At 33.5% G+C, this 16150-nt stretch overlaps 1 protein-coding gene across 1 annotated transcript in view; it reads right to left on the bottom strand.

The window, feature by feature from the left end:
- Positions 1-16150, bottom strand: part of RAB28 (RAB28, member RAS oncogene family) — a 62926-nt gene that overhangs the window by 5938 nt on the left and 40838 nt on the right. Inside the window, exons 5-6 of the mRNA XM_057379495.1 lie at positions 4158-4261; positions 1315-1392 (exon numbers count right to left, since the gene is read on the bottom strand). Coding sequence (XP_057235478.1) covers positions 1315-1392; positions 4158-4261 — 182 coding nt within the window. The remainder of the gene's footprint in view (positions 1-1314; positions 1393-4157; positions 4262-16150) is intronic.

Below are 16150 nucleotides of genomic sequence, written 5' to 3'. Positions count from 1 at the left end.
TAGAGCCTGGATTCACATTAACAGTAATGTATGCCACAGTATTTAATTTATGCAATTTAACTATTTATAGGTTATTACTAATGCAACTTGTGCAATTCAACTTTGTCTGACCCATATATTGCATAATCCATTTATCTACTCAACAAAATTAGCAACTAATTACAATACTAAGGTAGAAGGAAGCCTACTTAAATCTGATATCAATTTCACAGAGAAAGTTAGGTTTTCTTGAGTTGGGGCTATTGTGGAGATTCTTACTTTGAAAACAACCTAAAAACAGACACTTTCTTTACAACAGGRCAATTTTCCATATAACCCTTTTCAGTCTCCTTTAAATTTAAGGATTGCACACCTTTGTACAATCTCACACCTGAGTTAYGGAGCACCACTCTCAGCACAGAGAGGTCTAGGACTGATCTTCCAGTGCTAGCTAAACAAAAATTGGAGAACTCTATATRCTCAATTATTTATATGCAAATAATCACAGAGCTCAGAACAACAGATGGATGATACCGTAGTGATAAAAGAACATTGAAAAGACACACTTACATTTCTCTGCCTAAAAAAGAAACTACTCTGCTTGTTAAGTATGATCTGTTAGGATGTTTTACAATTTTACTGTTTACAATACAGTTTTCTAGCTAACTACTTCAACACAGATTGCAAATACTGCTGTGGTAAAGCACTTTCAGAAATTACATATTTATTGTATATTTCAAAAAGCAGGAGACCAAGCCGTACATAAAAAATGTTTTGCCAGTTATTTTAAATAAACTCATTGACTTAATTTGTGGTACTTTTTTAACAGTAGTAGTGAAAAGAAGTTCCAGGATATTACACCACTATAATGRCAACATTTGGTTTCACTATGTAAATTCAAATAATTGTAATGTCAAATTTCATTACACAGAGTTGCCTCAGTAGTATAGTCTTTCTTTTTGAGGTTTCTGAAACTGGGTTGTAGAAAAATATTTTGTTTAAACCCATGCATACAATATCATGCATATCTTCCATGCTACCTGTATAGGCATACATATTTATCTTCTAAATTAATTTTCAGTGCTATTTTTAAACAAATATCCTCACAACTAAAATTTTTTTTCATTTTTGAACATGTTTTTCTTGTTTCAGAGAGCTGACCATGATGGATAAATAAGGAGTTATTATCTTTTTTCAGTTGTTGTGAAGTTAAATAATTATCTTCMGAACAACAGATGAAGATTGATTTAAAGAACAGTTATTGATCTGCAACAAGATCACTTTTAATACTAAATAAAATACCAAAAAAAMCCCATGTATTTGTGGAAAAATCACCTGTGATTGTTCCATTTCTGCTTTGTTTAATTTGATGCCGAGTATGTCAGCAGCAATTCTCTGAAAACACAGGAAGACCTATGTAAAAAAAATAAATTGCATTTAAATGATTAAAACCAGACATCCTTGAGGTTCTTTCAAATATATCAAACTATTCTTGAACTGTAAACAATGATATACAAAATTATGACCTGTGAAAAACAGATCTGAAAATAACCTCATCTGGTACTTTCAATTTTGTTTAAAAATTTGAGAAAATAACTCAACAATGGTACAAGGAATGAACAGTATGCTGGATTGTTAAGCAACACTTCTACTCTGCCTCCAGAGACCTAAGTTTAAACAAGCTTTTACACAACCCACCTCTCAAATACTACTCTCAGTGCTATAAAATATGAATAAGGGTATTCACTAATGTTTAGCCCAAAAATATATTAGCAGTGTATTGTGAAGTAAGAGATGTAGGTTTCTGAAACTGAGAACAACAAAACTGTGCATCGAGACTATGAAAATCTCTACTAAATGTTCAAAAAATAGCAATATTAAATAGTTCCAAAGAGTCTTACAAAACATTATATACGTAAAAGTATCTAGGAGCAAGCAAGATGTTGTACAGCCTGCAGCAGCAGCCTGGCAGAGCTGGACTYTGGATGTGGTTTAACACATAATACTGGGTGGCAATGCTGTCTTAAATAATTCCTTTAATTCAACTGAAGATGGTTCACCTATCTTACTGTTTAGGTAAAACTGCATTTTAAATGAGATTAAAGAACATGACAGATGTTCAGGAGAAGCAGCTTAAGTGTGCACTGCTGCTGAATGCCGTATTACCAAGCTACACATTGTATTTTATGTGCAGGGCTGTTCATCAGTTACTAACAAACACTGGTTTTCATCATGCAGCTGCAACCCCCCAAAAACAAGATCTATGTATGTGCTCTCAGTCATTTTCAGTAAAAATTCAGAAAAATTTTCACAACCTTCTTACACCTGAGACGGAAACCAGAAATAAATTAGTGGCACAACCAACAAAGTGTGGTACCTTTCAAAACAATTTTTTTTTTTTATCAATTCCTTGATGTACTGCTGGTCTGTTCTACCAACATCTAAACAAGAAAGGACATACTGAACAGAGATCCTGAGACCCAGAGACCTAGTTTAACCCACACCAAGCTCTCMGGTGCCCTGAGCTACATCACCTGTCCTGAGGACACTGCAGAAAAYATCAAAGACAAGTGCAATGCTTCAGTTATGTCATTTGATAACACAGTTAACTATAATAAATCTTCCATGATTTTTTTTTTCTCTCGGGAGACTTTCTGAATTTTCTATGTATATAAAATCATCTTTTGCAAACACATCTGTTGAAAACATCTGATGTAAACAAAACATCATTTAACTGAGTAAGACTCCTCCAGTCTATATCCATGGTAGCAATGGATGGTCTCTTCTTAAACTACTGTGTAGGACAAACAGTCCATCTTTCCTGCACAACTACCAMAGTACATGAAGATTGTGAAAGATCATTGTGCAGCAACAGTGAAAGGGCTAATTCAAATTTATATTGAAACTACAAATGAACTATTAAAACTACTTYTTTTGTTAGTAGATATTTAGGCAGAGATTTCCCATTAAAGTTTTCTAGGCATGTTAAACAGTAAGCTRTGAAAAGTACAATCAGTATATATAGTGGAATACYGATGTAATTAATGAATTAATTAAAAATCTGCAATAAAGATTCTGTCATAATTAGCAATGATAAAGGTATCAATTATAAAATGAACTGATTTTGGTGGTTTCCTGGAGAAAAGAATACATCTTATCAGATGCAAATTTTATTAAGTGCAGCATTATGATTTTTTCTTCTGATTCTAGCACTTAAAGCCCGCATTTTCACACTATAAGCAAAAAATTATAACAAGATTTAAAACCAACTACAAAGAGAATCAGGGCTCACTGCATTTGTAACAGCAGTATTGTTAGACTTTACAGAGAAACTATTATCTTACAAAACTARGCAGCTCACTGCATAAGTTTCATCAGAGACCTTAACAAGGAATTCCATTTGTGGACTATACTTCCATGTACTTGAACATGGTCTTACTGTTCAATAACACAAAATAAATTTTCTTGTCAACAGTAATATTAAGGAGACAGATACAGGACTGTTTTATGGGAATGACAAACTCATTAGGCATGTGACAGAAATCAAGCAAAACAATACAACATTATTTAATTTGACTGATAGTGTCAACTGAAAAYGAACATTTTCTTTCATATGCTTCCAACTAAAACAAATAACCCAGTTAGCTCAGAGTCAAAAGATTGCTCAAAAATGCACTCTGCAAAGCATCTGGTACAAATGCCAGAATGTTCAAATTTCAATGGACCTGCAGAGGGAAAGTCTCTCAAGGCTCAGGACTCATATTAAAAAATTTTATTGCAACAGGGTCTTGTCACATTATTTACCAATTGCTGGAAATTTCTATATTGATGGTCTATAGATGGAACTCCACCTGGAATGAAGGAATATATTTAACTAGAGGCTGACAGCAAACAGAGATTTAGCTGGTCTCAGTTCTCACGCTGATATATAAGCCAGACCATTTCCATTAAAATCTTACCTCAAACKGAAAATCAGAGGAGAAGCAACTGTAATTTAATAACAGTAATACACATTCATGTTCAAAGATCTACTTTTCATGAAACTAAAGGAGGCAAAAAGGATCTGCAGCAGCCAGGTTCTCAATGTTTTTTAATATGAAGTAAAAATATAATAAAACTACTGCATCTTGACAAAAAACAACAGACATCTACAAGTTGATTTTTTTTTTCTTACTTACAGAATCTCCTGTCTTGGCTGACACAAAATGGCTACTGAAATTCTTTTCCTGACAAAGTCGCTGGTGCTTGTCAGCCTTCACTGTGCGCATATGCTCCAAGTCAACTAAAAGTAAGACAAAGAAATGAAAAATTATTACACTGGAGTTGGGTAACTATTTAGTTACCCAACTTAGAAATTATTCACTGGGAACATATCAGATGTAATACTTTCCTTTACAGGTTGCATGCAAATGCAAGTTTCTTTCTCTCTATAATAATTTGCTAAAATAAAAGGAATTTATTACATCAGACTAATTTTATTTGCAAAACTAAAATGAAACCACAATTAAAATTCTGTGGTCAAATGCAACAAATTTGTATCTCAAAAGTACAAATGTATTTCTGGATACACTCAAATACTTYGTAATAACTTTACTGCTAGCTACATACAAAAACAAGACAGAGCTAATATTCGGTATTTTGTTTGCAATCAAATTGCATATTGGGAATTCCATTGTAACCTGAAGACTTTTACAAAATAAATTCACCAAGCAGATCTGAACTGACATATTTTTCCTAAGTAAAAATGTAAATAAGTTATAAAGAATTTTATTGCAGAACATGGTAAAGCAAAAATATTCACTATAATAAAAAAATTGACTGAGTAAAAGCACTGATTACTTACATAGGAGGCTTTCAATTCCACAAAGGTGTGGTTCAGAAAGTTTAAAAAGCAAAATGCATATTTCAAGACACACACATATTTTCATTTTTATCATTTTACTACCATTGGAAGCAGAGTAAAGCTTTCAAATGGTATTTTATGTTGAAAAACACTGGTTGCTTCCAAAATCTCACAGAACTCAAGTCTTGTGCAGGTTTTATTGTGTACATTCCAGTTTCTCCAATCTGATCCTAAGGTAATTGGAAACTATATTGAACAGTTTCTCTTTTTTTATTGCATTACAGTTCCTATAAGGGTGTTGACTCAATGCAGTCAAATTATAAGGCAAATATATTCAGAAGGATTTAAAGACAACCAGGCTCTTTGAGTCAATGCAGGAAAAAAAAACTTGAACTGATTTCCTGAGGAAAAGACCCAACTGACTTGTAAAAACTTGTAAATTTGCAAATCTAGTAAGCCTGTATAATAGTGTCATTTGATTATCAGCTGAAAAAATGCTCTCCTACTATATAAAAGGCTTTATTTTTAACTGATATTGGAGGTCTTTAATTTGTAGGCTCTGGAGATTTTCTCTTGGAGATTTTTAGTCTAACAGGGGATTCCTACACCCCATTTATACTGCTTACCTTGGTTCATGTGGAGTTTTTGACACATATTACTGTTCCTTGCACATCAGTAAGGCCTTGTTTGTAAGAACAGGCCTAAAATCATCCAGTTACCCCAGGTACTAATTTGTGAAGGACTAAAATACTAAGCTATTAACACTAATGTTTCTAGTATACTTTTTCCATAATACTAAATGTCCACTATATAACAAAGTTTGATAAATAAATGAAAGAACAAATACAAATACTAAAACAAGGCTTGAAGTCAATAAAAATTTTGTTAAAAATTCATGCATTTATTTTTTTTCTGAAAAATAACTACTAAGATAAAAGACAGTCACTTCTGAAATGTCTTTAAAAATAAAATACAGCATATTACTTAAAACAATTCATTATTAACTATTATTTTTATGCTTCACATATTAGCTTTAAGTGCAACTTGGAAAACACAACAGTGAAATTATTCTTTTGGGAAAAATAAATATATTTGTTTTCTTTATTTGTATTTCATGAACTTTTAAAGGAAGTTTAATCCCAGATCCAGATTTCATTCATTGTATTCTCAGACTATTCCTGAGCACCAAAAACCTAAACACAATTACAATAAAAATAAATAAATAGACAGCATTTACACACTATTCCTCTAAAACACTTACATTCATGTTTACATAAGTCTATAAAGACAAGCTCACTAGTTACAACCTCTYTCAAACTCTCTTTCCCAGGAAGGACAGAGTGGACAAAGAAAACAATAGCCTAAAAGGATGATCGATTTCCAGGAAGAAAATGCCATGGACATACTGGAAATCATATCCTCAAATGCCTCTTATTTTCTATGAAGAAACATCAATAATAATACACTGTCAGTGGAGTAYACACTTTATTACAGCAGAGAAATTAAAGTACACAGGATCACAGGAACAGACAGATTGAAAGTGAAAAATCAAGGTGTAATGATGTTTCTGAACTTTGTGTACTTCTCAGTGCTTCTCCTCAGTCACAAGTATTTCACCTTCTGCCTCCTGAATTTCAGGCTATCTGCTCTGAACTGTACAGTCACTGTCATGCCAGGGAACTGTCTGCCCATATGTGCATTCAGAGCCCAGAGAAAATGCCAGGTAATTCATGTTACATTAGCTCTTGGTGGAAAAGGACACAGTTTTAGTACAAGAAAAGAATCTCAAGTGTTAATAAATATTTAACTACTCAAAACTGCAGTTTGCAGACAATAAAGGGCAAGGATCCTAAGTCAAATTCCTTTGCATTGCCCACAGGCAAAGGGCATAATTCAGGAGTTGCTGAAGATCAACTAAAGACAATGAATAGTTACCCTCCAGTCCTTTTTCTTTAACATCTGACATTGGTCAGCTCAACAGGCAGAATTCTTACACACCAGGAGATAAGTCTTGTCCAGCCTTTATTCAGACATCACAGCAAAAAATACTTTAAGGAGAGCTTTGGAGAAGAAAAATGATTTTTGAAAAACGATGTTTATAAGGAATGCAGGGACTTTATAGAAAGAAAACTAACATCTGGCCAATGTGGATCATATGATGAGCCAWTTAACAGCAGGAATAGGTATCTTGGGATGAAGGATGATACAAAAATGCACTTAAACCATGAACAGTTTAATGGCAAAGACAAATAAGTTTTGGATAGAAAGAAAGTGAATAAGATACATAAATACAGTTTGATTTTATAAACCASGAAAATGATCTTTCAGAATATTCTAAATGACTAGATAACATAGGAATAGCCAAGAAAAAGGAATTATTGAAATTAAGATACAAAGTGAGAACACTTTAACTGTGGTAATGGCTATGATAGGCCATATSTAACAAAGGTCTCAAAGAAGGAATCTGCGAGATTTGGCCACACATCAAACACAAACATTTAGAAAAAGGCCCAAAGAGAAGTTTGTGTGCCAGATGGTACAGTCATCCTCCTCATTTTTAGGGAATGAGAAAGAAGGTAACAGTAGGGCAAAATCAATAGCTTCATTTTTATCAAGCAGAGTATAATGGCTAGAGATTCATAATGGGATGTATAAAGGAGACAAAAGGACACAAGACACAAGTTTGAAAAGTAAAGAGATTCAACTGTTTGAAAACACTAATCCTCTACAGCACACAAATGTTACAAACCAGCACTTTCGGTCTAGGGCTTGCACACAAACTCTTGTATCTACATTAAAGTATCTTTTCTGATCATGAAAAGCTAAAACAATCCCCAAGATGTATAAACTTTGGAGAATGCAATGAGGGTATTTCTTTGATCTATCATTTAAAAAATTCTAACCCTCTAAAAAATGGSATCAACTGGCAGAAAGGACAGTTAAAAATATAAATTACTAAAGCAATAGTTAAAATGTCAAAGGAGTTCATTGCTAATTCCTTGGTTAGAATGGAAMCACTTAATATATCTGCATTAAATGAAATACTTAAATAAACTACATGAAAACATGTATCAGGAGAAGCAGATGGACATCATGAGCAATGGGGGAAAGAGAGGGAGATATAGGCCCTAGTATTGTTCCCCTGACTMGCCTGATGAGGACAGAAAAAGGGGGTTCATCAGCTTTTGAAGTATMTTCAAAGTCCCTTTCTAAGTAAAGGCATTCACAATATATGCTGTTGCAGTTTTGCTCATTTTTATGCCTGAAATACACACTAAAAGCCTTGAGCAACAACTACAACAAATACACACTGGCTGCCAGATATTCTCCAGAAATAATCTCCATTGCCTTGCTTATCCTCTCAAGAGCCCATCTTACTGATTCTCTAAAATAAGACTAAACATTCACCTTTAAGCTTGTCTAGTATGAAGAGACATTTCAATTACACCAAGCAGGATAAACTGCTGCTCCATAACTAACAGGTCAATACACATCYGTATGCATAGGTATCACATAAAGATACCAGCACAACAAAAATAGGTYAGAAACTTTGAGAAGTCACAACTCTCAGCAAGGCAAACAACCAAGTAAAAATCTCCCCTCCAAGATTGAGCTAGCATACATCAATGTCTGCTGTAGCAAAAGTAGGTAAGTCTTACTAAAATACTTSCTTCTCTTGAATTCCAGAGAGTTGCATTTTGATTTATAGGTGAGATTGAACAGAGATCTAGCAAGGTGAAAAGAGAAAACAGAATCTAGGAGAGAAGTATCAAACCCCCACAGAAATCTCAAAGATACTCCCTCTAAGACATTCCTGAAGACTTCTTGGAAGAAAACCAACTCTATCCCAGCCAAAACCAGCGCAGTCATAGAAAAAAAAAAAANCGCCCAATAATAAAAACTAGGTAAGAACAACACTGCAGAATTTAGGTAAGGGAAAAGTTGTAAACACCACCATGGCATATCTGTCACGTTTCAAAGTGGACAAGGACAAAATAGTAATTTTAAGTTATAATCAGAGAGATTTGATTAGCTTACATCTTTGAGTGATTTATAAAAGGATTTTCATTAACTACCCTTCAAATTTCTATTATACATCTATTATTTGCAGTGAAAATCTCATGGACAATGCTAAATCAAAATGGAAAATTAAAACTGTACTTTAAAATACTGCAAAGCTAGATATCTATCCTATGATTAAAAAATTTGAGCAAACACTTGAGACAGCACAAATTGTTATTCAAAGTCAAAACTCCCTATGAATTTACTTAACAAATTAAGAGTAAGTCACTGAAATTTTAATTTATTGGGCTGCAGCAAGGGAAKAAAAAAACTTTTAAAAGTACTAGATAAAACACAAATGGATGCTTTACAATCTCCCCACACCTAGCCATTCAACAGCAATTCCACYTTGATTAAATAGTTTTGCTGCTTTTGACTTGAGACTCTGAAACCACTCATGGTAAATAAATTAATGGCAAAACTGTTTCTCTTCCATTGTTTAGATATTTGAGTCATTACATAAGATAAAAAATGGCCTGCAATGAGCATAGCACCAACCTACACAGCACCAAACACAATGCAGGAAAGATAATTTCCATTCCATTACACCATATCTGGTGTAGCAGCTTAAATACTAATTTAATTTAATACACCTGTTTCTCTGAAATCAATTAGGACCACTATAATTAGCTCACCAGAGTTTGCTGCAAGAAATAAAGTGTGATATCAAATCCCAGAACTGTAATGCCTTAAAATTAAGGCAATAAAAAAATACATGTAACAATTAAGCCAAGTAATACAACTGGTACAAACACAAAGCCGAGAAGTATTTTAAAACATATATCATCAGTCAGAAGAACAATGAATGTTCAGGTTTTATAATCTTTCAAAACCATATAAGCAAAAAACTGCACATACTCTAAAAAGACAACAGAACACCATTTGTGCAGAATGTAAAGGCTGCTACTCATTTTAATTCTTTCCYTTTCCCTCAAGACTGCTTGCTTTTCTTTCATAACATCACTAGAGAAGATTCCATGTAAAACTGCAGGGGCTTTTTAAGTAGGAAAACATCCATTTTGCATGAATCTTCCTTTCAGGTAATTCTGCAGAAACACAAATAGGTGACTTGAACAGGTACTTCCAAGCAGTTGTAAGTACAAGTACCTTTACAGGTACTTCCAAGAAACTAGTGACAGCACTTGCTGAGTATAGTATGGACATATTGCATGTGAAGCAAGACAATGTTTAATGGTTTGCTGGCATTTCTCATGGAATATGACATTACACTTGCAAACTGTAAGATGTTTTCAGTGATTATACCAGTGACAACTAACTCATCCACTTTCTAAACCATTTGTATGGAAAGAAACATGAAAGAGAACAGTTCAAAAYTGCAGTAAAGGGACGCCTCTCCACCCAAATCTGACCATCTTTTGCTTTCAGACCTTGAATTCTAAAACCTACAAGGGATTCTGTTGCAACGGGGGARTTCTATGTAAGATGAACTTTTTTTTAATTAATAACAGTATTTTCCATTAAAACTGGTAGTAACACATAAATGAAGTTATGACTCTCTAGTTTTTTAATTATCTTACATATTATAGATATTTCATATTTCAATATAATTAAGAGTAGTTTTAAAGTTATGAGTAAACATCTTTATTAATCTATGGTACCAMACAAAAATATATTCTTTTATAGTATGCTGTGAAAAATGAAATAGAAATCTTTCTGCAAAGTATTTGCAGCTGTGCACACAAGGTATACAATTACATAATGTTTAAATAATGAGCTATCACGATTAGCCCACACAGACATGACAAGTAAAATGCTTTAATAATTTATTAATTTGATTTACATGTGCTTAAAATTATGTACATATTTTCTCTTCTGAAAATACTCCAGGGTCATAAAAAAGGAGGTCTGTGTAAAATAATGTCTTTTTCATCCTATTTTCTGGTATAATTTCTGACTTATTTCTTAAGAACAAACCTAGCTTGAGCACCTGAAAACCTAACAGACTGAGGACAACAATAATGTTATACAGCATTATCCTCATGCAGTACATGCTGCTCAACAAGTACAGTCAGTTTAATTCCAGAACATGAAGGTTCTGCTTCCTCCATGAGTAAGCAAATGTGTATGAAAAAGRGAATTAAGAGAGATTTCTCCAAGAGGTGCCAAATATCCACTATTGTTAAAAAATAAACTAGAAATCAAGGTGAATTCTGAGAGCAACATTCTAGGCAACATAACTTACTTCCCAGTTTATCAGACATCTGTCCCACAGCAATATTACCTGGTGTTAATTCTAATTCTACCATCAATCCAAAGAAAAAAGTGACATTAAAAAAAAAGAGCAAACTCTCCTCCCCAGTTTTTTATTGCATAACTTGACAATAACCTACTGCTTTCCCACTAAAAGATGGAGCTATTTCATTATGTTTTAGATTTTAAAGAGTATTTCTTTCAATAGATTACTTAGAAATTCAAGCAACTCCACTTTCATTTTCTATTTAGACACACAGGTTCTGTGTAAATAAAAAAATCATCTAATATCTAATTATTATTCTCCAATATAACCAGATTAATACAGAAATAATAACGAATTAATTTGCTAATAAATTCTATCAGGTCTGCAGCACTATCAGACTTTGTACATCAGCTAGCTTTTTGAAAATCTATTTCGATTTGGTACTTCTAAATTACTACAGCACACATTCTTAAATATTCAGTCCCAAATGTCAGTGTGCAAACTGCAGCTTTTCGTAGTTAATTTTCTGTTAATATTTTCAATCTCTTTCTCACACTAAAACTGTATAACTGCCAAGAAAAGAAAACTCTTTCATGGAAGTCCTGAAAACTATGCCCCTACTCTGATTTAAGGAAGCTGAAAACGAAATATAAATATAGTTCCAGTACAGATTTTCTCAGTAATTTTTTTAGGTTATCAAGAAAACATCTAGAGTGTTGATCTGGTTATACTCATGTCAGACAAACTACATGTCACATTAACTACCTCCAGGAAGTTATTCCAAACACAAAATAAACTGTTTATGCCGCTTCTCAGATAGATAGCATGACAGATTGTTATTAATTGAAGACAGATGAAATACATTAATTTGATTGCAAGCATGTGTTTACTTTCTCACTGTCATGTACACTCCACTGCTGATGCTTTCCTATGAAGACATAGTAACAAATCAAACGTTGTATTAGAAGCTTTGCTAAGCAGAATAATAGCTGGTGCCGCACTTTAATACTTAAAAAACTATACTTAACATTTCCAGCTACAACAGGAAATTACTGGTTTCAGAAAGSAAAAGAATGATAGCTTAAAAACTCTTGTAATTCACACAAAACATTGTAACACTTCCTCCTCTAAAAAAATAGAGCTATTAGCAAATATGTTTCTCAATTACAATAAAGAAAAATCCAGCTTTCTAAATGACAAATCTATGATCTGAGTGTCTTCCAAAAGACAAATTCCTGCGGATACAAGACATGAAAATGTATGCCTAATATGGGAAAGGAAAGGTGAAGAATTCCTAGGTCTCTGGTTAAAAACAGAAAGACATTACTATGAATGAGGTTTGCCTAGTTTTATGCACACTTCTCATACAGTCCTCCACTTATTTGTACAAAGATTATGTGGAATTCTCTTTCTTGTCCAAAAAATGGCATACAAAGACACAAAATCTGAGCTTCTTGGAATAAGAATATTTCACACATTAAAATCAAATTGATGAGGCTGCCAGTTTGTTCTAACACGGGAAATAATAAAAAAGAATGTGTTTACCATGACAAGTTCTCTGACTGGCATTTATGAAAGAAGCTGTGGTCATTATATTAACTGTTTTTAAACATAAAAATATCCCATATTAAATGAGACTTTCAGATACTTTTAAACAATAAACAATTACAGCACTTCTGCTAAAGCTCTAAAATATAGTAGCTCTTGTGCATCTTAGGTTAATGAGGTTAACGCTTACAAGATTTAAAATAGATTTCAATAGAAAATAAGAAGAGCAGACAGAAGGGAATGCCTCCATGTCAGCACATCAAGTGCAGCTACCTAAAGAGGACACAGTGTGACAGGATTCTTGTCTAATAACAGGCATGTTTAATGTCTGGTAGATGGCAGMTCATTTTTGAGATTATGTTAACCTTTGCAAATACAAACAGCAGGCATCTTTTCACACAAAAGTAAAATTTCTTATGAAGGAAAAAAACAATACACCCAAGTTTCTTTTCAAGACTAGGATGACAGATGACTGGCTTACACAGCTTGAAGAGATGGTTAAAGAGAAAATAAGATTTTTTTTTTTCTCAGCTAGACATTTCCCATTTTCATTTTTAATAAATTCTTGGCAGAAATTCTTGCAACCATTTCTTATTTGACTGAACAAACTAAGACTACACTGACAGTTGAAATCTGATCCTTTCTGTTAGGTACCACTTACTGCTACCCCTAATGCTGACATTTTTGGAAACAAGTATTCAGAAAAGATTATATTATTAAACTATATACAAATTTGAGTCACCCTGAATATTATTTTTGGATTAAAACATAACTGGAATTACTTGTTTTTTTCTTTTTGAAAGGGTATCGTAAGGCCACAGAAAGCAAGAGAGGTGGATGAAAGTCCTTGTTGACTTGTCTTTTCCCTACCCTGCAACTCAAGCGGCTAAGTACACTGAAGATTTATCAAGGCAGCAGACAGTGACCTCAAAATGCATTAATCTAGGCACAAGGAGTTTAGATGTGGTGCACAGACCTCTGTGCAGATGATTTTACCACACATCTCTGTTTCCCRCAGTGTACAGACCTAAACAAACATAGGGTAAGCTTAACCAATCAGGTGGGGCTGTGAATGAAAGAACATGAAACACTTCTGTGCATTCTGGTATGGAGAATGAACCACCWGGCTTCAGCAAATTAATGCTACTCTCTCAAAGTATCATCTCACAAGACTTAAATGTTCTCTAATTTGACACCTTTGGTTAATYAGCTTTTCCTTTCCACGGAGAAACATATCGTAAGATTACAAGCTCTTCCTGGAGAGRAGACAGTTTGTTCACTATTGCTTTTTATCCAGTCAATCAGATTATTACATGGCCCCAGTGCCAATTTACAAACCCTTTCCAATTAGTAATAGATAATTTTCCAACTAATTTTCTTCCCAGTAAATTAGGCAAATACACTTCTTGTTTTTACAAAGGAAAAATGAAACGCATATGAAAAGATAAATTTTATGCCTTGCTAAGATCACAGGAACTTTGACTGAACTATCAATTTACTACTTTGTGCACTAAATCATCTTTCATCTTCTTTCACACTTGTGCTCAGGCTTCCTAATCTGGGCCAAACAGAAATTTAAGTTATTAAGATAAAGGTGTTAAATTTGACTCAAATATCTGTGTGAGTAGCTATCTCCTAGAGACAAGGAGAAATGAGAAAAAAACTAGGACAGAAGAAGACTTTCCAGATGGATTTTCCTTGCTATATTAATTCAATTATAAAAAACACTGGGCAGGCACAGTGACCAGCACAGGACATGAACACAGCTGAAAATGTTTACTTAATGATGGTGAGAAAGTAAAACAAAGCAAAATAAGATGTATTCACACAAACTATAATCCCAATGCCCAATATTACGTAGACAAATTCCAGTCCCCACAGACACACTAAAATACTGGCAYTAGACAAGGATATGTTTAATGAAATTATAAATTATGCACCAATAGCATTAGTGTAACAATCTCTGAGAAATAGAAATTCTGTTAATGAAGAACCATARTTCAAATAGAGTAGMGCAAGAAAATATATAATATTTATTTTGTATCTCAAAGTCTAGAGGCAGCATTTCTTTCCACATTCTTAAAATTTTCTATAAGTAATCCAGCATCCTTCATAAACACAGTAATTAAGCATACACAAAGMAAAAATTAAGTTTCAAGTGAGACATCACTTTAGCAATGTGATGAATTGCTAACATTTTAGCAATACCAACAAGAAAAAAGTTATGCCACTTAGAATGTAAATTTCCTCTCACCAGTGTAAGACTATTCTTTATAGAGTGACATATGAGAAACACAGAAATATTTGATTCATAATCTTACAAGAGTATTTTTAACACTGCAATGGCTGCAATGTATTTTTTTAAATGTTCATATGCATTCCTATGGACAAATTAATTTCTAYGTGACTAACTTCAAAAAGACTAAATGTCTCTTTAGATCAGACATTACTGGGGTTTGTAGTTTCCAAAGTTCTCTATAATGAACTTCAATGACTGCCCCAGCACTTTGGCACAAGACTTGCTGATAGAAAAAAAAAGAAACTCCTCTCTGATTCAACATGAAATTATTTTTATCAGGATGACTGAAAGTTTTTTAAAAATGTTTAAATTGACTTAGCTGACCTACTAGTGACAAACTGCTGGACTGAATAGCCTTTTTTCACAAATAAATTTCCTCATATTATTAAAGGTATGTTTTAGGACAGAGGTTAAAAGAGTGTGAAAATCAAAAAGCCTATTTTCCCACTAATCCAACTAGAAATATCCTTTGTTTTGGTTGAATTTAACAATTCCATAAGTTCAACAAAGCATAAAAAAATATATCATAGTAATGCAATTTCTGAAATTCCAAGTTGAATGAATAGTAATTTAAGTGTTCTTTAGCACATTAGTGAAGACATAAAGTTGCAATGTACCAAACATTCAGAAGATGGTGCTAGTCCAATATATGCACAAGCCATGGGTGGATAAGCTTTTCTTCATCTCTTTCAAATATTTTCTCTGGTTTGCATGTGTCATCACTGAATCATCGCTGAATTTATCAATACCAGAACAAGGTACAGTCATCATCAGTTAAATACTAGGAGGACTACTAAATGATATAATTCTAAAATTCACAAAGATTTACTATATTGACAGGCATAAAACGAAAAGCTCATTATAATTTCATAAACTCAAGGTCTTGGGATCTTTATGAAAAATTATACAACATTTTTTACATCCTGCCCTCAGTCACATCTGTCTCCTTCTACAGTCAAAGCAAAACTTTCTGGTCACAGTTTCAAGACCTACTGATGTCAGCACCAAAGTTTGGAAAATCTCCCTGTTCTACTCTTGGCTCTTCATCCCCACCTTCATGACACAATGTAACTGCTCTCACCTACTTAGGAGGCCAAGCAACTCCTGTGAGCTCACAAAGTTCAGTGAGCTGATCCATGTTAAAAATAGACATTCCCTTTTGACTGCTCTGTTTAACCCAGATCAAGCCTCAGATCCGATTTCCCACAGAGCAGAGGTGGCA

This window comes from Malurus melanocephalus, unplaced genomic scaffold, assembly GCF_030028575.1.
Source record: "Malurus melanocephalus ecotype Western Australia unplaced genomic scaffold, MMel_1.1 scaffold_409, whole genome shotgun sequence".
Taxonomy (NCBI): Eukaryota; Metazoa; Chordata; class Aves; order Passeriformes; family Maluridae; genus Malurus; species Malurus melanocephalus.
Note: the sequence above shows the minus strand (reverse complement) of the source record. Positions and strands in the feature narration are given on the sequence as shown.